General features: G+C 44.6%; 1 protein-coding gene across 1 annotated transcript in view; it reads left to right on the forward strand.

The window, feature by feature from the left end:
- Nucleotides 1-15,644: 15,644 nt before the first annotated feature.
- DCDC2 (doublecortin domain containing 2) overlaps nucleotides 15,645-20,029 on the forward strand; it is a 105,190-nt gene continuing 100,805 nt past the window's right edge. Inside the window, 1 exon segment of the mRNA XM_074987591.1 lies at nucleotides 15,645-16,382. Coding sequence (XP_074843692.1) covers nucleotides 16,090-16,382 — 293 coding nt within the window. The 5' untranslated portion in view covers nucleotides 15,645-16,089.

Genomic DNA, 20,029 nt, shown 5'->3' on the forward strand with positions numbered 1-20,029 from the left:
GTGTGGAAGTCTTTCAATTCCCTTTGGACTCCATTGGACTAGGGCCCTCCTGATGGTTCTACAAACTGGCCCCTGCAGGTGCAGGAGGTGTGCCAACTTGGATGGTGAGACTGGGATCTGGGGCAGGACAGCCTGATGGTGAAATGGGGCTTTCCCAAGTTGAGCTCAGCAGAGATATTCTGCCCTAACCAAAGATCTTGTAAGCATATGAACCAGATAATTTCAAGCAGACATCTAAGCAACAAGTTGAATTAATCAACTGAGGCTCAAGTTACATTAGTGCTTGTCTGCACTCCTCAGCTGCAGGTGAATTGGGGTGGGGCTAAGGGGAGGTTGGCCTTTGTCCTCTCCACTTTTGTCCATCCTCTGTCAGAGCACCCTCACCATGGCTGCTGACGCACTCACCCCAGCGCCCCCAACCCCAGCTCTGGAGCAAGGGGTAAACACCAGCCTGCCTGAGTCTCCCTGAGTCTCAGGCGGCAGGCCATCCAGCCCAAGCCCAAGCCCAAGCCCAAGCCCAAGCCCAAGCCCAAGCCCCAGCCTGGCCCATGTTAGGAACTCACTCCCGGACGTGCGGGGAGTGTGGGTCAGGCCATGCCATTTGGGGAAGCACAGCCTCCCCTGGCCTATGGTATCTGCCACCCATGTCTGCACTAGAAAATACCAAGGATTAAGTTAGGGTCGGAATTTAAAGCTCTTCCTGCATAACTCCAGCTGTGGGCATGCAAACAACTGAATAGGAATAACTGAGGGGTGGGCAGGCCCTAATCATCCTGTCCCTTCACCAGCACCACATTGTGCTTTCTAAGTATTCTTTTGTGTACAAAGCTATAATGAAATTAAAACAGCAAACGAACTTTTTCTTTCATCTGCCTCTCACACGTTAGATTGGATCAATGCAACCCTCCCCTGCAAACCAAACTTTTAGCATTATATTTTATCATCAGTGTGGCACTTAGAGATCCACAGAATCACACAGAATACTATAACTGGAAGGGATCTCAAGAAGTCATCAAGAAGTCAGTTCCCTGCACTCGTTCTAGGACCAAGAAGCATCTAGATCATCCCTGAAAGGTGTTTGTCTAACCCCTGCTCTTAAAAATCTCCAATGATGGTAATTCCGCAGCCTTCCTAGAAAATTTATTCCAGTGGTTAACCCTGGCAGTTAGGAAGTTTTTCCTAATGTCCAGCCTAAACCTCTCTTGCTGCAATTTATTCCCATTGCTTCTTGTCAGAGTTAGGGAGAATAATTCTTCTCCCTCTTCCAACACCCTTTAAAGTACTTGAAAGCTCTAATGATGTCCCCCCCAGTCTTGTCTTTCCCAAACAAAACAAATGCAGTTATTTCAATCTTCCCTCATAGCTCATGTTTCTAGACCTTTAATCATTTTTGTTGCTCTTCTCTGGACTTTCTTCAATTTCTTCACATCTTTCATGACATGTGGTGCTCAGACCTGGACACAATACTCCAGCTGAGACCTAATCAGTGCAGAGTAGAGTGAAGAATTACTTCTTATGTTTTGCCTACAACACTTTTATTAATGCATCCCAGAAGGAGGTTTGGGTTTTTTTGCAACAGAGTCACATGGTTAACTCATATTTGGCTTGTGGTCCACTCTAACCCCTAGATCCCTTTTTCAGTACTCTTTCCTGGAGACTCATTTCTCATTTTGTGTGCATGAAACAGATTGTTCCCTCTTAAGTGGATTACTTTGCATTTGTCCTCACTGAATTCTGGCCCTATTCTCCAAAGCACTTGCAACCCCTCCCATCTTGGTATAATCTGCAGTCTTTATTCCTGTAGTACTAAATGGAAAAAGAACAGCTGAGCTGGAAACCTAAATTAAATATGACCCTCAGTTGGCCAGCTGCTGCCTATGGTTATTATACTGTATTTCTTTGAATCAAGAACTGCAAATATTCTGAGCAGTGATCCTGTTAGTGACAGTGGCCTCTGTTCAAGACGGGTGCCTAAGCATGTGCTAAACTTTAAGGAAATGCTTATTTGCGTAAATGTGTTCCTGGACAGAGATGGACATGAGGACATGTTTAGATGCATTATTAAATCAGGCCCTGAACCTTCAGAGGTAGAATCATAGAATCATAGAACACTAGGACTGGAAGGGACCTCGAGAGGCCATCGAGTCTAGCCCCCTGCCCCAATGGCAGGACCAAGTACTATCTAAACCATCCCTGACAGACATCTATCTAACCTGTTCTTAAATATCTCCAGCGATGGAGATTCCACAACCTCCCTTGGCAATTTATTCCACTGTTTGACCGCCCTGACAGCAAGGAACTTTTTCCTAATGTCCAACCTAAACCTCCCTTGTTGCAGTTTAAGCCCGTTGCCTCTTGTTCTCTCCTCAGAGGCCAAGAAGAACAAGTTTTCTCCTTCCTCCTTATGACACCCTTTTAGATACCTGAAAACCGCTATCATGTCTCCCCTCAATCTTCTCTTTTCCTAACGAAACAAGTCCAATTCTTTCAACCTTTTTTCATAGGTCGCATTCTCTAGACCTTTAATCATTCTTGTCGCTCTTTTCTGGACCCTCTCTACTTTCTCCACATCTTTTTTGAACTGCGGTGCCTAGAACTGGACACAATACTCCAGCTGAGGCCTAACCAGCGCAGAATAGAGCGGAAGAATGACTTCTCATGTCTTGTTCACAACACACCTGTTAATGCATCCCAGAATCATGTTTGCTTTTTTTGCAACAGCATCACACTGTTAACTCATATTTAGCTTGTAGTCCACTATAAATCCCTAGATCCCTTTCTGCTGTAGTTGTTCCTAGACAGTCTCTCCCCATTCTTCCCCATGTGTGAAACTGACTGTTCCTTCCCAAGTGGAGCACTTTGCATTTGTCCTTATTAAACTTCATCCTGTTTACCTCCGACCATTTCTCCAGTTCATTCAGATCATTTTGAATTATGACCCTATTCTCCAAAGCAGTTGCAACCCCTCCCAACTTGGTATCATCTGCAAACTTCATAAGCATACTTTCTATGCCAATATCTAAATCATTGATGAAGACATTGAACAGAACCGGTCCGAATACAGACCCTGCGGAACCGCACTTGTTACACTTTTCCAGCAGGATTGAGAACCATTAAGAACTACTCTCTGGGTACGGTTATCCAACCAGTTATGCACCCACCTTATAGTAGCCTCATCTAAATTGTATTTGCGTAGTTTTTTGATAAGAATATCATGAGAGACCGTATCAAATGCTTTACTAAAGTCTAGGTATACCACATCTACCGCTTCTCCCCTATCCACCAGGCTTGTTATCCTATCAAAGAAAGCTATCAGATTAGTTTGACAAGATTTATTCTTTACAAACCCATGCTAGCTGTTTCCTATTACCTTACCACCTTCCAAGTGCTTGCAGATAATTTCTTTAATTACCTGCTCCATTATCTTTCCTGGCACTGAAGTTAAGCTGACTGGCCTGTAGTTTCCTGGGTTATTCTTATTCCCCTTTTTATAGATGGGCACTATATTTGCCCTTTTCCAGTCTTCTGGAATCTCTCCTGTCTCCCATGATTTTCCAAAGATGATAGATAAAGGCTCAGATACCTCCTCCATCAGCTCCTTGAGTATTCTAGGGTGCATTTCATCAGGCCCCGGTGACTTGCAGACATCTAATTTTCCTAAGTGATTTTTAACTTGTTCTTTTTTTATTTCAACTTCTAACCCTACCCCTTTCCCACTAGCATTCACTATGTCGGGCATTCCTTCATCAGACTTCTCTGTGAAGACCGAAACAAAGAAGTCACTAAGCATCTCTGCCATTTCCAAGTTCCCTGTTCCTGTTTCTCCCTTCTCACTAAGCAATGGCCCTACTCTGTCCCTGGTCTTCCTCTTGTTTCTAATATATTTATAAAAAGCCTTCTTGTTTCCCTTTATGCCTGTAACTAGTTTGAGCTTGTTTTGTGCCTTAGCCTTTCTAATCTTGCTCCTGCATTCTTGTGTTGTTTGCCTATATTCATCCTTTGTAATTTTTCCTTGTTTCCATTTTTTATACAATTCCTTTTTTATTTTGAGATCATGCAAGATCTCCTGGTAAAGCCAAGACAGTCTTTTTCCATATTTTCTCTCTTTTCTACACAGCGGGATAGCTTGCTTTTGGGCCCTTAATAATGTCCCTTTGAAAAACTGCCAGCTCTCCTCAGCTGTTTTTCCTCTCAGTTTTGCTTCCCATGGGACCTTACCTACCAGCTCTCTGAGTTTACCAAAATCTGCCCTCCTGAAATCCATTATCTCTATTTTGCTGTTTTCTGTTCTACCCTTCCTTAGGATCGTGAACTCTATGATTTCATGATCACTTTCACCCAAGCTGCCTTCCACCTTCCAGTTCTCTACCAATTCCTCCCTATTTATTAAAATCAAATCCAAAACAGCTTCCCCCTGGTAGCTTTTTCAACCTTTTGGAATAAAAAATTGTCTCCAGTACAATCCAAGAACTTACTGGATAGTCTGTGCCACGCTGTATTAGTTTCCCAACGTATATCTGGATAGTTGAAGTCCCCCATCACCACCAAATCTGGGGCCCTGCTTGACTTTGTTAGTTGTTTAAAAAAAGCCTCATCCACCTCTTCCACCTGGCTAGGTGGCCTGTAGTAGACACCTAGTAGGACATCACCCTTGTTTTTTACCCCTCTTAGTCTAATCCAGAGACTCTCAACACGTCCATCTCCTATGTCCATCTCCACCTCAGTCCAAATGTGTACATTTTTAATGTAAAAGGCAACACCTCCCCCCTTTCTTCCCTGTCTATCCTTCCTAAGCAGGCTGTACCCTTCAATACCAACATTCCAATCATGTGTATTATCCCACCAAGTTTCTGTGATGCCAATGATGTCATAGTTATATTTATTTATTAGCACTTCCAGTTCTTCCTGCTTATTACCCATACTTTTTGCATTTGTATACAGGCATCTAAGATATTGATTTGATCTTGCCTCCCTGTTTTGCCCTGACCGTCTTTTTACTCTGACATTGTTGCCCATGTTGCCTCCCATTTCTGACCCATCACCCAGGTTTCCATGTTCTCCACTTACCTGTGGGCTTTGCTCCCCTGCTCCCATCAAACCTAGTTTAAAGCCCTCCTCACTAGGTTAGCCAGTCTGTGTCCAAATGCGGTCTTTCCCCTCCTCGAAAGGTGAACACCATCCCTGCCCAGCAGTCCTTCCTGGAATAGCATCCTGTGGTCAAGGAAGCCAAGAGAACTTAGCCAAATTCTGCTTTCAAGGGACTTCATTTGAGTTATGCTGAACTTACGTAAGTGTAACAGACAGCTGAACTTGGCCTCAGCCAGCTCCCACTTCTCCTGTCACTGCCCCTTTCTGAAGATATTTGTGTAGTCGTATGGAAATACCAATCAAAACAGCAATGTTTTATTGTCACTATTCACAAGTGCAGTGATTTCACAAGGTGCAAGGCTGTAATGAAGCTAGCTCACAGTTCTCAGTTCCTAGACTGTGATACATATATTGATGCCAAGAGAGTTATTCCAACTTGAACTCAGCTACATTTGAAAGCAGAATTTGGCATCTAGGTTAGGGTTTGATCCAAAGCCCACTGAAACCAATGGAAATGTTTTGGCCTTAATTTTGTTGGGTCACAGTAGGTGGCAGTATGTGCAGCAGTATTGAATTTAATTTTGGATGCCAAGGATACTTAAACATAACAAAAGGTGAATGGTAACAGAGAGATAGCCATGCTAGTCTATACACTATCAAAACAAAAAAGCAGTCCAGTAGCACTTTAAAGACTAACAAAATATTCCTATCAGGTCATAGGAATAAGGGGATTTCAACGTTTCAAAAAGGGCCCCGTGTAGCCGAGCCGCGTGGGAGCAAAACGCAGCAATTTCAAAGTGCTGCAGCCGGTGGCTTGCTAATGAGGCGCTGGATATGCATTTCAGCACCTTATCAGTATTCTTTGATCTGGCCATTAGCATGGCCATTTTGAAGTTTTTGGTAAGTGTAGACTTAGCCTCATTGTATTTTAATGTATTTTGGTCTGGGAATTGTGTAAGTGATCGAAGTTGCTGTGGCATAGGCTTTTTATATCTTAGTCTTCACGACATTGTTTGGCAGAGTTCCACAGTTTGACTGTGTGTTGTATAAAGAAATACTTCATTTTGTTTGTTTTAAATGTGCTGTCTATTAATTTCATTTGGTGACCCCTAGTTCTTGGGCACTGGGAAGGAGTAAATAACACTTCCTTATTTCCTTTCTTCATACCACTCATGATTTTATGTAGCTGTGTTGTATTGCCCCTTAGTCATCTCTTTTGTAAGTAGGAAACTCCAAGTCTTATTAGTCTTTCTTTATATGGAAGAGGTCCTGTACCCCTCATCAGTTACATTGCCCGTTTCTAAACCTTTCCAATTCCAATATATCTTTTTTGAGCTGTGGCAAACACATTTACAGGCAGTGGTTAAGATGTGGGCGTGCCATGGATTTACATAAAGGCTGTATGTTGTTTTCTGTCATCCTTTCCTAATGGTTCCCAACATTCAACAGTCATTCACAGTGCACACAAATAACCCATGGTGCATCCAATGCTTTTACAAATATTATCCAAGCAGCCAGGGCTGTCTGTCCTGTGTTTATCTTAATTATGCAATTGGGAGACAGATCCCATGCTTGATTTGGGAACTGGGATTACCCTGGTCTAAATCAGGGCAGAATTTGTCTGATGAAGAATTTGGTATGTATAGGAACTCATTTAATTTGTGTTGATCAGCAGCAGCTGGAGTGGGTCTGGTGTATGATCCCATAAGACTAGTCTGAGGATGGAGGGATGCTTGTAATGCTTTTATGAATATTATAATTCTCACTATTGTTTTGAATGCTACTGTGATACGTGCTAAATGAACACAAAGAATTATTTCAAACTAGGGTAACTTAAGATGTATGCAGGAAAGTGGATGATACTTTCAGATAGTTCTACTCAGTGATATTTAAAGCAGTGGTTCTCCACCTTCCTGAATACTGTACCCCTTTTAGGAGGCTGAGTTGTCTTATGTACCCACCGGTTTCACCTCATTTAATAACTAGTTGCTTACAAAATCAGACAAAAAATCCAGAAGTATCACAGCATGCTATTCCTAACCAATAGCTTCCTTTCTCATTTTTACCATGTAATTATAAAATAAATCAGGTGGAATATAAATATTGTACTTAAGTTTCAGTGTATAGTATGTGGAGTAGTAAACAAGTCAGTGTACTGACTTAGCCAGAGCTTTTTTTTTTTGGTAGACTGTTGTAGAACTAGGCAAATATCTAGATGAGGGGATGTAGCCCTGTAAGATCTCTGTGTACTTGACTTAAAGGTGTCATTCTCATTGCAGTTTTATTGGCAACCATGCTGGGTTCAGAAGGGTGGGGAGGCAGAATCCAGGTAGGAGATTGGAACAAAGAATTTTGGAGTGAATAATAAGACAGGCCCTACAGCACAGGAGTTGGAGAGGGGAGCAAATGAAGCTGTCATCAGGAGCTATTCAGATGAGCAAACTGGCAAGAGATACTGTTGGTCCCTGCAGTGGAGATCTGAAGCAGCTGGGGCTTTCTAAGTTTCCATGAAATGCTGAGACTTAGGCAAGAGTGTGTTGAAAATCAGACTGTTGAGCAACTAAAATATTATTTTTGACTAATCACAGTTTTAACTGAACTGTTAAATAATAATGCAATACTAATGCATATTTATTATATGTGTTGTACATTTGCATTTATATAATTATTTAATTTACAATGCGGAATTCAAAAGGTACAGTGCTCACTTTATATTATTATATTTTATCACAAATATTGTCACTGTAAAAAAAAAATCTACAAGTTGAACCATGAAGTGGCAGATGAATATTTAGCATACTTGACATGTAAATACATTACATCACCAGTTACAAAAGTGCCCTGTGAACACGTTTTCACTTTCAGGTGACATAAGAAAGTAGCAGGCAGTGGTGTCTCCCATAAATGTAAGCAAACTTATTTGTTTGAGTGATTGACTGAACAAGAAGTGGAAGCGAGTGGACACGTAGGCTCTAAAATTTTACATTGTCTTTGAGTGCAGTTATGTAAAAAAAAATCTACATTTGTGAGCTGCACTTTTGTGATAAAGAAGATGCACTACAGTGCTTGTCTGAGGCGAACTGAAAAATACTGTTCCTTTTTTTTTCCAGAGTGCAAATATTTGTAATAAAAATAAGGTGAGCGCTGTATGCTTTGTGATCTTTGTTTTAAGAGAAATCAGTATATTTGAAAAATGTAGAAATTTCAACTCAAAATACTTGAAAATGTAGAAAATCATCCGTACTGTTTGACACATTCATACTGGAATTTGATCATAATTTAACAGTTAGATTAAAACTCTGATTAATAACAATTAATTTTTAAAATTCAGTTAATTTGTTTGGCATTAACTGCAGTTAGCTGACAGCCCTAGCTGAAAACCTAGTTCTGTTGTCATACTTGGTTCCTACTGTGAAGACATGAGACCTGACACCAGAGGGAAGCACAGAGGAAGACTGGAGAAATAGCCAGCCCTGAAATATTACAGGTTGGTGGGAATGTGAAAGCTTTCAAGTATTTATTTTTGTTTAATCCTTTGTTTCATGAGCTAATGTGAATCAGAAAATAGCAATACCCCAGTGAACTCCAACTACATCCCCTATTTTTGTCTTACATAGGGAAGCTGGGGAGCAGGGTCTGTCAAGAGCCTTTGAGAGTCCATGTTGCAATTCTTTGAGGCTTAGCACAGAACTCACAGTCCAGAGGACAGAGGGTAAGGTGGCTTTTCGCACCTTTGTGCCCTTCTAGTCCTGGGCTGTGCTTAGGGCTGCCAACTTTTTAATTGCACAAAGTGGAACACTTCTTCCCCAAGGCCCTGCCCATTTCCTGCCCCTTCTCCAATGCTCTTCCCCTGCCAGCTCCACCCCCACATCTGTAACTCATTGTTCCTCACTCACTTTCACCAGGCAGGGGATGGGGAGCAGGAGTGAGGTGAGAGTTCCAGCTGAAGGTTTAGGCTCTGGTGAGGCCGGAAATTGTGGGGGGCAGGAAAGAACTCCAGGCTAGGGCAGGAGGTAAAGGCTCTGGCAGTGAGTACAGGCTCTCGGTTGGGGCTGGGAATGAGGGGTCTACAGTGCATGTGAGAGCTCCAGGCTGGGAAGGGGACTTGGGGTGCAGGATGTGTCTGAGATGTGGAGTCTGGGAAAGAGAGTTTGTTTGTTCAACAGGATACTCTGGGCTGAGGCAGGACCAGGGGTTGGCATGTGGGAGGTGTTTTGGGGTCCTGGCAGCACTTACTGCAGCTCCCATTGGTTTCACATCCTGCCACGTGGAACTGCAGAACCAGCACTTCGAGAGGGGGCAGTGTATGGATCCCCCCTCCCCCATGCATCTAAGGGCCCCAACGACCTGGCGGCCATTTCAGGGAGCTGCACAGAGCCAGGGTGGGTAGGTAGTCTGCTTTAGCCCTGGCTGCCCCCTGTGCCACTGACCAGACTTTTAATGGTCCGACTGGAGCCACCAGTGAAAACTTGGACACCTGGCAGCTTTAGCTGTGCTGGGACTGGCAAGGTCCCTGACAGCCTTGAGAACCTGTCTATGTTACAAAAGCCTCCCCTGGCAGCCTCTGGCATTGCTTCCCGGATGTTTTTGGTTGTGCCCCCACCCCCTTACATCATACACACCCTGCCAGGGCCAGGAATGGGGCTGTGGTCAGGGCTGGGAGTGGACCTACAGTCAGGAGCTGGGCTGGGCTTTGGGAACAGAGCTCAGGTCCCTGGCTGGGACTGGGACATGGCTATGGCGGAGCTGCGGTGGGGGCCACAGTCAGGTCCAGGGGAGAAGGGCTGCATCCACAGCTGCAGGGGCTACAGCAAGGAGCAGCTGTACAGTTGGAAATGGGGCCAATGTGACAGCTGGGACCTCAGCCAGGCCCTGGTCAGGGGCAGGGACCAGGGCCAGAGTTGGGACTGCGTTTGGAAGTCGGGTGGTAATTGAACCTGTGGCTGTGCTCAGGGCTGGGGCTACAATCAGGGGCTATAGCCAGGGGTGGTCTTACAGTTGGTGCCAAAGGCCATGGCTGGGAGTGGGCTTGAGGCCATGAGCTGCTGGCAAGGCCAGCGCCAGGCTTGAGCCTGGGGATATTGGTGGGGCTGAAGTGGAGCAGGGAGCATATCAGGGCTGGGTGGTGCTCCCCTCCTGCTTCCTATGGAAGTTGGCTTGGGTCCTTCTGTGCCTCCCTCCTGCCCCCATGCCCCCCACCCCAGGGGGCATGCCCCAAAGTTTGAAGACCATTAGCCTATGGGCTGCAGCAGTGCCCAGAATCTCTGCAATATTACCATAGCATGTCCCACATCCCCCAGCTGCCATGACCATGCCTGGTGTGCCAGCCGGGTGTGTGAGGAGTCCTCAGAACACAGCTGTATGGCTGGTTGGGGCAGAGCTTGGTCTGGGAAATTCTCCTGCACCCTGGGCCGTTTTACACAGCTCTGACCCCTCTATCAGATGTAAAGAGGCTGGAGTAAGTGAGACTGTCATCCCTTGGATCAGCTTTGTGCCAACTGGGATAGCCCCTTGCAGATAGGGTATTCGTGGGGCTCTTTCTCCTTTATTTTGTCAGTGCATTATAAAGGGATATCGAGTGACTGTGAGAATTGGGCCTCAGGTCAATAGGGAAGGCTGAATCTGGCACTGGATAACTGACAAATTGGCTGATAGATTATACTTCACTCTGCAACAGTACCAAGGTCATCCACTTTTGCCTTGTATAACCAGAATGTTGAAATATTTTTACTTTTCTTCATTTTGTATCTAGATGAATGATCTGATAACTAGACAGCAGTGGATAGGAGGGTAGTAATACTGCTGCAGTGTAGTTCTCTCCCTTATAAATCAGATCAAAAGTTGCAAAAGTGGAGCAATATAACTTAACCAGTAACATTAGAATGTCTGACATCACTCAGCCTTAAATTACTCTTGTAATGGTTAACTGCCTTCCTTGCAATTCACAGCAGGGGGTGATTTTTCCTTCATAAAAGTCAAGATAAAAAGCAGGGGAAAAATTCCTGTATGTTTGGATCATCATGTGTGGCGAAATCAGTTTGTTCAATGTAATCACCATTTTCTAATTGCCAGGTGTGAGGGAACAGAGCAGTTTTGATCTTGCAACAATCAATGGGAAAAGCAAGCCAGTAAAAGACATTTAGATGAAATTGGGTACATTTTCTGTTAATCTTCTGTCAGGTTTTACAGTTCTACTAGACCTGGTTTGGGGAAGGTCCAGTGGGATCAAGGTTTTAACTGACTCATGCAATGTTTTATTGTGCAGTGTTCTGTGTACAACAGCACATGCAGTATTAAAAACGTAACAGAAAGTCATTCGTTGCTAGCACGTTATATTTTTAGGGTAAAAATTTTTGCTATTTGTCATCAAAATGTATTCACATATATAAAACACTTTCATTCATTATGTCGATTTTATATATTATTATTATATAATATATATATATATATAAATTTAAGTAATAAAAATATATTAAAAAACTTATTATAAAACATCTTCTATTCTGATTGGATAATGCAAAGATACCCATAAAGAATTTTAGCAATTTTGTACACACCAGAAATTACCTTTAATTAAAAACAAGAAAGGAAATTTCATGCCAAAGGTCATTTACTTTTGAAAAGATAGAAGTAATTTAGGATAAATGTGCCACACTGCTCCTATATTAAGGTCTGATGTTAGACCCATCGAAGTGAATGGGAGTCTTTCTGTTATCTTTAATGGAAGTTGAATTTGGATATTAATATGTATGTTATGTACGTCACTGTTTCGTGTTGAATTATATGAAACATTTGTCAAAAGAGCTCAAAATTAAAAGTGCTGAGTTTGGACCTTGTCTGTAAATCACAAATGGTTTGTGCTAGGTTTGTCTGTCTCAATACCTTTCTGCAGATTGTTTTTGTAAACTTTATTGGCCCTAAGATGGTCACAGACTTTACCAGGCTATTATTCATGAAGTACATTCAATTCAATTCTGGTTTAGAAGAATAAGCTAAATTGGATAAGTCACATGGTTTCTTCTGTATTTCTATTGGCTGATGTTATACCAAGGAAGGTCAGTCTCTAGCTCAATAGGAGTTGGTTTAGCTTATGGGAGCTATCTGACCTCTCACAAGGGAATGGATTATTTCTGGCGTTTAGGGCAACTGTATGTTAGTGTTGGGTTAGTTAGAAAGCTCTCCACTTAGGCTACATCTACACTGCAGCCATATTTCAAAATAAGCTATTCCAGAATAGCTAGTCCAAAATAGCTTATTTTGAAATAGACATTATTCCTCCTGCAGTGAGGGTTTTGAAATAATGCCCCTGCTATTCTGATTTTGTTTAAAAATAGCATGTGTGTAGTATAGATGCTCGCAAAGTTATTTAGAAAATGGCCATTATTTTGAAATAACTCTGTAGTGTAGACATAGTGGTAAGGAATACAAATATCCCAGAGTGAATTAAATTTGAAGGAATGAGCTTATTCCTGCCTTACTTTATCATTGTACGAGTGGACTTTATCCTTGTGTTATCTTCAGCAGATCTGGCCCATTCAGGGAGTAGAAGGACCAAAGAAAATAAAAAAGCAGCAACATTGTATGCATAATTTAACTGGAAAGACTTCTTTAGGCTTATGTACGTAATTACACGTATTGCTCATCTAGGCAACAAACCAATACACACAGGGGCTATGGCTACACTCCATTCCCCTTTCAGAGGAGGAATGCAAATGAGGGAGATCAAAAATGCAAATGAAGCACTGATTTACAAATCTCCATGCCTTATTTGCATATTCTCACAGGATAATGTTTCCGAAAGAGACTTTTCCTGTAACGAAAACAGCCGTGTAGATGGGGTTCCTTCGGGGGAAAAAGAAAGTTTTTGAAAGAACCCTTCTTTCTGAAACAAAATAGGAAGAAGGGTTCTTTCGAAAGTGGGTTTTTTTTCCTGAAGGAACCCCATCTACATGGCTGTTTTTGTTTTCAGAAAAGTCTCTTCCAGAAACGTGATCACCTGAGATTATGCAAATGAGGTGTGAGATCTGTAAATCAGTGCTTCATTTACATTTTCAATCTTCCTCGTTTTGCATTCCTCCTCCGAAAGGGGGATGAGTGTTGACGCAGCCTATGATTTTTTTAATTTATATATTCAGAGAACTTGATCCCAGCCATACTGATATATTGATTGTAGTCCAGTCAGGTTTTGAATTCAAGTGAGGAATAAGCAGCAAAAAGATACAACAATTCAGCTTTCATGTGAATGTTCTTAATATCTGAAGACAAGGAAAGGAAAAATTAGAAAATGTATATGTTCTCTCCCCCACCCCAACCATCATTTGTAGTGGCTTGTACTTGATTCTGTGCTGTGTCAGTGGAACTTTTAGGGAATCTGGTCTTAAAGGAGACCAGTAAAAGTCTATTTTATTTTTGAGAGTGAGTAAACAAGTCCCTGTAAAAAGGAATCCAGGAGGAGTTTCCAGATGCAAAATATAAGGGCTGTTCTTCAGCTGTCTCTTGTTCCAGTGAAATTTTTCCTCCCATGTAGATTTTTAAGAGAGATAGCCAAGTGTCCATGGTGAAAGGATTTCCTGTGACCGTTTTAAAGTCTAATAATAATGCTTAGCAATTACATGGCACTTTATGTCTTTGAATGAGTGTACAAACTCTAAGGCCCAATCCTTATCTGGGAAAGTAATAACTTCAGGAATACTGCTTGTGTAGGTAATGGCTGCAGGACTGACCACTAACTAGTGAATCCTCACACTGTCATTATTTTAATTATTTATGGCACCTATTTGGGGACCTAGAACCCAAAGCAGTGAAGATCTCTTGAGGGTGAAGCCCTTCTTCTTTTGAAGTTAGACTTTCCAGCAATATTGTATGTAACAGAGTGTCTCATATTTTGAAGACATTGAAACCAATTCCTTGCAAGGGATAAAATTAAAGAGAGATGTCTCAAAACAGAGTGGGCAGTTTAACATTATCTTAGAACAAACAAGAAACACCAGTAAAGGCCTTTCTTATCAAACCTGTAACAGTAAGTAAAGAATAACAGCTTCAGTAAAAAAAAATTGTGCTGCTTCACCAGTTCCTGTACCCAGGCACAGTTCTAACACACTCAACATCTTTGCTTCTAGTACATTCTTTCTTTGAAAAGGGAGCTGGATGAGTGGACAGTAGATCTTCCCTTGTGCAGGTATGTGGGGAGGGTAGAAGTCTCCTTCACTCCTCTCTTGTACACCTTGTGTATGAGCGGGGTGTCTGTTACAAAGGGGAAAACATTTATTTACATGAATAACAAGATAACAATGAAGACAGTAAACAATCTGGAACTGCTGTCTTGCAGCATGGCTGTATTGTCTGTCTCTATAAATGCTTGCTGTTGCTGTGTGTGCCATAGCCAACGAGAGTTTATGGGCATTCTGATATTGCATTGTGCAGTGTAAGAGATGTGCTGACTAAATTTCTGCCTGATGTTTAGCCCTTAGACTTCGTCTCTTTATGGCTTCCTCTGCCTCAGGTGCCCACAAGCTCTCCTCCAACCTCCCCCACTCTCTTTCCGGCTCTCACAAGCTTTCCTCCAGCCATTGAGGCTCCCTCTGGTTCCCACTGGGGGCTGCAGCCCTGCTCTTTTCAACTGTGCCTTCTCAGCAGTGCATCTGGGCTCCCCTGCTCTTGATCTACCTGGGTCGCTATGGAAACTGTGTCAGATATCAACATTCTCCCCCTCCCCTCATCCCCAGGAGAAGCTCCTGGAGCAACAGCAAGAACCAACCACCAGGGCTTGTGCCTCTCCCTTCTCACTCCATCCCCTGGAGCCCCAGAGAGGAGCACAAGGCACACCCGCAGGGGCCGTGTGATGTGCCGGGTAGCTCGAGCTGAGTGCTAGGCAGCGTGAGAGAGAGACACATGCACGCGCTGAGCGTGAGGGAGAGTAAGAATCTCCTTCCAGCCAGGTGTCGCTCCCTGTGCTTCCAGTCCTCTTGCCTCACCGCTCCTTACTGGGATTGCCTTTGTCCCCTGTCTGCCCTGCAGCTTCTCTTCCCTCTGACAGGCTCTCGGTGTTTGAATGATGCACTTGCTGCTCTTGCCCTGAGCATCCTCTTATGTCCCTGCTCACATGAGGCCTAGGAGGCCCATGCATCCCACACTCCTAAGAGGCTCTGGCTGTTTCCATGTAGTTCATCTGAAAGAGAGATGAGCAGATGAAATGCACTAAACAGCTTCTTCAATGTGTTTTCTGCAGTTTTTCCTAAACCATTTCTGCCCTCCCCATTGCACAGGGCCAGGTAAACAATTCTGAAATAGTCATGAATGTCATGCAATTTTTTTTCCAACTAAAATATTTGTGCCTGACTCCCTCCATGCCCTGGCCTTTCTGATTGCTTGTCCAGCTTGATACAGTTGAAGTGTTTAGGCTTAATCTGTAGTTTGTTGCACTCTGGCAGCCTCTCTCGCTTGGCTGGGTTTTCTCCTTTTTTTTTTTTTTTTTTGCCTTTTGAGGTGGGAAGGGGAGGGAATAAGAAGGAGGATAAAGTTTCCAGAGCAACAGAGTGAAACTACTTCCAAAAGAAGAGAGCTGCAAGTGCAAAGCTAGGCAGCCTAGTCCCTGGCAGAACTATGGGGTTCTTACTATGCTCAGTTGCCTTTTTTTTTCTTCCTTTAGCTTTGTATATAAGTTTTTAAAATATGGTTTAGTGTAATCTGTGTTAGCTGCTCCAGGCTCCAGGGAACAGCAAGAATCGGTTGCCTGGCAAATGTTGCTCTTTAAGGGCTAGAACAGAATTGAACGGGAAACCTTAGGGAGGCTCTAATCCCTCCCTGGTTGATTTAGAGAGGGCTTTGCTTATTGGAGGTGGTCCTTGGGGGGCAGGTATTATGTGCATTTGTGTACACAGTTCATGCATCATAGGTATTTGACAGTGTGCGTGATAGAGGAACATTCTTGTTGGATAAACAGGTGCAGACAGTGCCTGGAAGGCAGCACTGAGTGTCCAGCTGCAGCAAGAGGAGTTGAACATGAGTTGCTCCAGCACCAAGCCGACCTGGCTGTCACAGCCGATGGTGAAGAGTGTGTTGGTGTATCGCAACGGGGACCCGTTCTTCCCGGGGCACCGGCTGATCATCCATGAAAAGAAGGTGTCCAATTTCGAGGTCTTCCTGACAGAAGTGACAGGTGGGGTGAAGGCACCTTTTGGGGCAGTGCGTAGCATCTACACCCCTCGAGGTGGGCATCGCGTACGGCAGCTGGAGGAGCTCCAGAGCGGGGAGCAGTACGTGGCTGGTGGCAGGGAGGCCTTCAAGAAACTCAAGTGAGTGATGAATAAAAGAAAATAATCAGAAAATATTATGAAACATTCACATCTAAACTATCATTATCTATTGTTTGCCTTGCAGCAGTGCCTTGGAGATGGGCAGGGGTGCCATGGTACTGGGTGCTGTAGAAACACAGAACCAGAAAGACAGTCCCTGCCCCCAAAGAGTTCAAAAACGAAGTAAACGTGACAGAGAAAATTTTGATGCCGCTTTACAGGATCAGGCTTGTAGGGCAGAGGGAGGGGTCCCTCCTTAAGGCTTAACATTAAATTATCATTCTAGGACCTCTCGTTGGCACTTTACTGCCCCTCTTGCCAATAGATAATTTATCCTTGCAGCATAATGTATTTTTAACTGCATGGTAATTGCCTGCATTTGGGAAGAACACTGGAGGCCCAGTAGTATTTGTGGAAGCAGCCCTGGATGAGCAGAGTGCTGATGGGTGTACGGTAAAGTCAGGTGAGCCTGAAAGATTAGGCCTGCCAAGCAGTTTTTTTGCTTGCTTGGACCTTTAAATGTTTAAAACATTCTATTCTAGTCTGTTAATTTCAGGTAGGTGCATGGCTCGCTATCTAACCAGAGCAGCTGAGTACCTCTGGTTACTTAAGATGACAGTGTTCCTGCTCTCTCCTGGTCCTGATACTAGCAAGCAGCCTTAAAAGTGTTGGCTTAAAAAAATAAGACTGAGAATGTTGTGAGAAAGCCTGGGCGAAGTGGTGGGCTTAGGGTTAGTGGTTGTTCGTACTTCTCCTGACAGTGAGTTCCATACTTCTGGGCCTATCAACAGAAGCAACGCATAACTGTAGACTCTGTGTGTGTGTGTGTGAGAGAGAGAGAGAGAGAGAGAAATTTTTAAAGGTTCTGGTGTAATTTCTGTCAGCACAAATGACACCAGGAGGAGGAGTGGAGCACAAGTCATATGGCTTTGTGGTCTGCAGCATGGCCTCACGCTTACTCCCTGTGCCTTCTTCAGTGTGAGCCTTCCCTTGCCTTTGACAGGTAGCTTGGGCTGTCTGGAGTGGGCTGAGCCCCTGTGCCCTGACTGTGCCCCCCAGATCCTGCCATCAGGGGCACATATAGGAGGCTGTCCTACCATATCAGGCTGCTGCTATACATGTGTGGAAGGCTGCGTTACAGGAGGAGATGCCGCCAAGCCAGGATGGCAGCACTGTGACTGGCAGGGAAGAGAAGGAGCCAGGCTGCACTGGACCTTCCATCTCTCTCCCTGGGCGGGGGTTTGGTGTCAGCACTTTCTTCTCCTCTTCCTCCTCCTTTCTGCCGCATCTCAACCACCACTGCAGGTGCCTGAGGGACCCAGTGCACAATGTCTCCTTAACCACTGCCTGGCTGCAGGAAGAAGCCTGGGTTATATTAGCCACCTTTCCATGCTGTGGGGGTGGGGAGCAACAGGAGCTGCTTCCAGCTGCAGAGGGAAGGGCCAAGAAAGGGATGAGTTGTGCAAAGACGTGGACAAAACACAGCTCCTTGTAAAGGAGGGCAAACAGACAGCACGTGTGGAAAATTGGGTTGGAGCTAGTAGGAGCCCACATAAAACAAAGCCTCAAATGTTGCAACTGTCTCTATAAAAATTGGGACATCTGGTCACCTTATGGGCCAAGCAAAGGGAATGAAGGCAGCAGCCCTCACTCAATGGTTCTGATGTTCTGGTGTGGATCGTGGCAGAAATCTGGAGGTGAGGGGAGCATGACCAACTGGGAGTGGAAAAGGAATTATGCAGAAATATATCTTTATGGTTAAGTGGTTCTTTTCCCTGTTTATCACTTTAACTTCAGACCCCCTATTTAGAGCCCATGGCTGTGAGCTGATGCCCAGGTGCCAGCTAAAGGTCTGGTGGCAAAGGGGTGATGCCACACCAGCAGCTACGCTAAGCAGCCAGGGCAGGCTGGGTTCTTTGGTTTGTGTTTAGTTCGGGTACAGCAGCAAGAGGAAAATTACACTTAGAGAGGCTTTAACAGTTACTTTTTATTTATACAAAGATAGAAACAATTTAACTAAGACAAATGATTAAAGTACAAGTTAGTACTTGTGGTTTTTAAAGGGGAAACAACACAATTTAACTTAAAGTTTTAGACAAACTAGCTAGCTTAAACTAATACAATTAATGTGTACACAAGAAAGGCAAGTTGCAGGTGTGATTTTCACCCCTGCCTCTTAGACCTGGTGGAACCAGAGTCTTTCCCTCAATTCCTATAGGAAAGAAGTGTAATACAGGTGTAATTCTTACCCCTGCCTCCTAGATCCGGTGTGACCCAGAATCTTTCTCTCAATCCCTTGGGAAGAAGTAGATACGAACCAGGCATCCCCAGTCTCAGGAGTTAATTCCAGACCTGACCAGCAGGTGTAGGTGATTGAAACTCAGAGGGGGGTGGGCTGCCAAGCCCCTTTATACTCCTTTTGTCACGTACGCTTCTTCCTGGTCTCAAGTGGCCAATTGGGAGGAATATGTTTTTTTGAACCCCAGGTTTCCCAGGGAAGGTGCAAGGCTCAATTTGCACCTGTGAATTGTGGACAATTGGGCACCTTTGGAGGTGATGGGCGGGGGTTCCCCGTTCTTCCTGGGGAAGTGATCAAGGTGTGTCAATTACTGAGATCAGCCAGAAGGGCGGCCATTAGCTAGCCCATTCACTGTCTGGTTTTTGTGTATAGTAGAGAGGCTGGGTGAGACAGCACACCTGCTTTCCCAGGACATCAAAGGCTACCTGTCTCCCCTGCTTATTTCTCTCTCTGTCTCTCCCAGTGGGGGGAGAGGAAGAAAAGGCCAAGTTGGGGGTTCATGTCTGACTACAATGGCTTGCTGCTATTACTCCTGAGGGAATTCTGCAACCAGAAAATAAAAATTCTGCACACAACATTTTATGTTACTTGCCAGTAATTACCTGTGGAGGCTCCAAGATGACACTGGGGAGCGCAGGCCACTGACTGGACAGAGGAGGGAGATCACACTGAAGCACCCTCCATCCCCTTGGACGCTGGCTCGGTGGTGAGGCTGTACCCAACCCTAACACAGTGCAAGGGGCAGGCCTGCCACCGAAATACCCTGGGGCTCCCACCCCTCCTTGCCAGGCCTACTAGGCGTGGGCAGGCAGGCTTAGCCCAGCAGAATTTAAGTGTGGTGGGGCTTAGTTTGCAGGGATCCAGATGTGGGGTGAGAAGCTTCTGGGTGTGCATTCTCAGTGCTGTGTGCTTGGGAGATCTGGGTGCAGAGGTCTAAGGGGCATAGAGGGGTTCTGGATGCAGGGGGCATGGAGCTCTGCAGGTAGACACCAGGTGCTGGGGGAATGGGACTTGGTAGGGTGTGGGTCCTAGTGGCTTGCTGGCATGGTCCAGTTACATGGGGGTTGTGTGGCTCACCAGGGGGTGGGCGTGAGTGCAAGGGTCTCAAAGGGGTTAGCCTGGGTGCAGAGGTGGAGGTCCATGTGTCCAGAGGCTGGGGGGGCCTGTGCAGGGGGGGTTCAAGATGTAGCAGGTGAGGCTCAGCAGTTGGGGGTTTGGGTATGGGAAGCTCTGCGGTGTGGTTTTGGGTGCAGAGAGGTGTGAGACTCGGCAGGGGTCTGGGTCTGGAGGGGTCTGGGTGAACAGGAGTTGGACAGACGGGGAGCAGCTCCCTTTATAGAGACCCCTC

This window comes from Carettochelys insculpta, chromosome 2 (genome assembly GCF_033958435.1).
Source record: "Carettochelys insculpta isolate YL-2023 chromosome 2, ASM3395843v1, whole genome shotgun sequence".
Classification (NCBI taxonomy): domain Eukaryota; kingdom Metazoa; phylum Chordata; order Testudines; family Carettochelyidae; genus Carettochelys; species Carettochelys insculpta.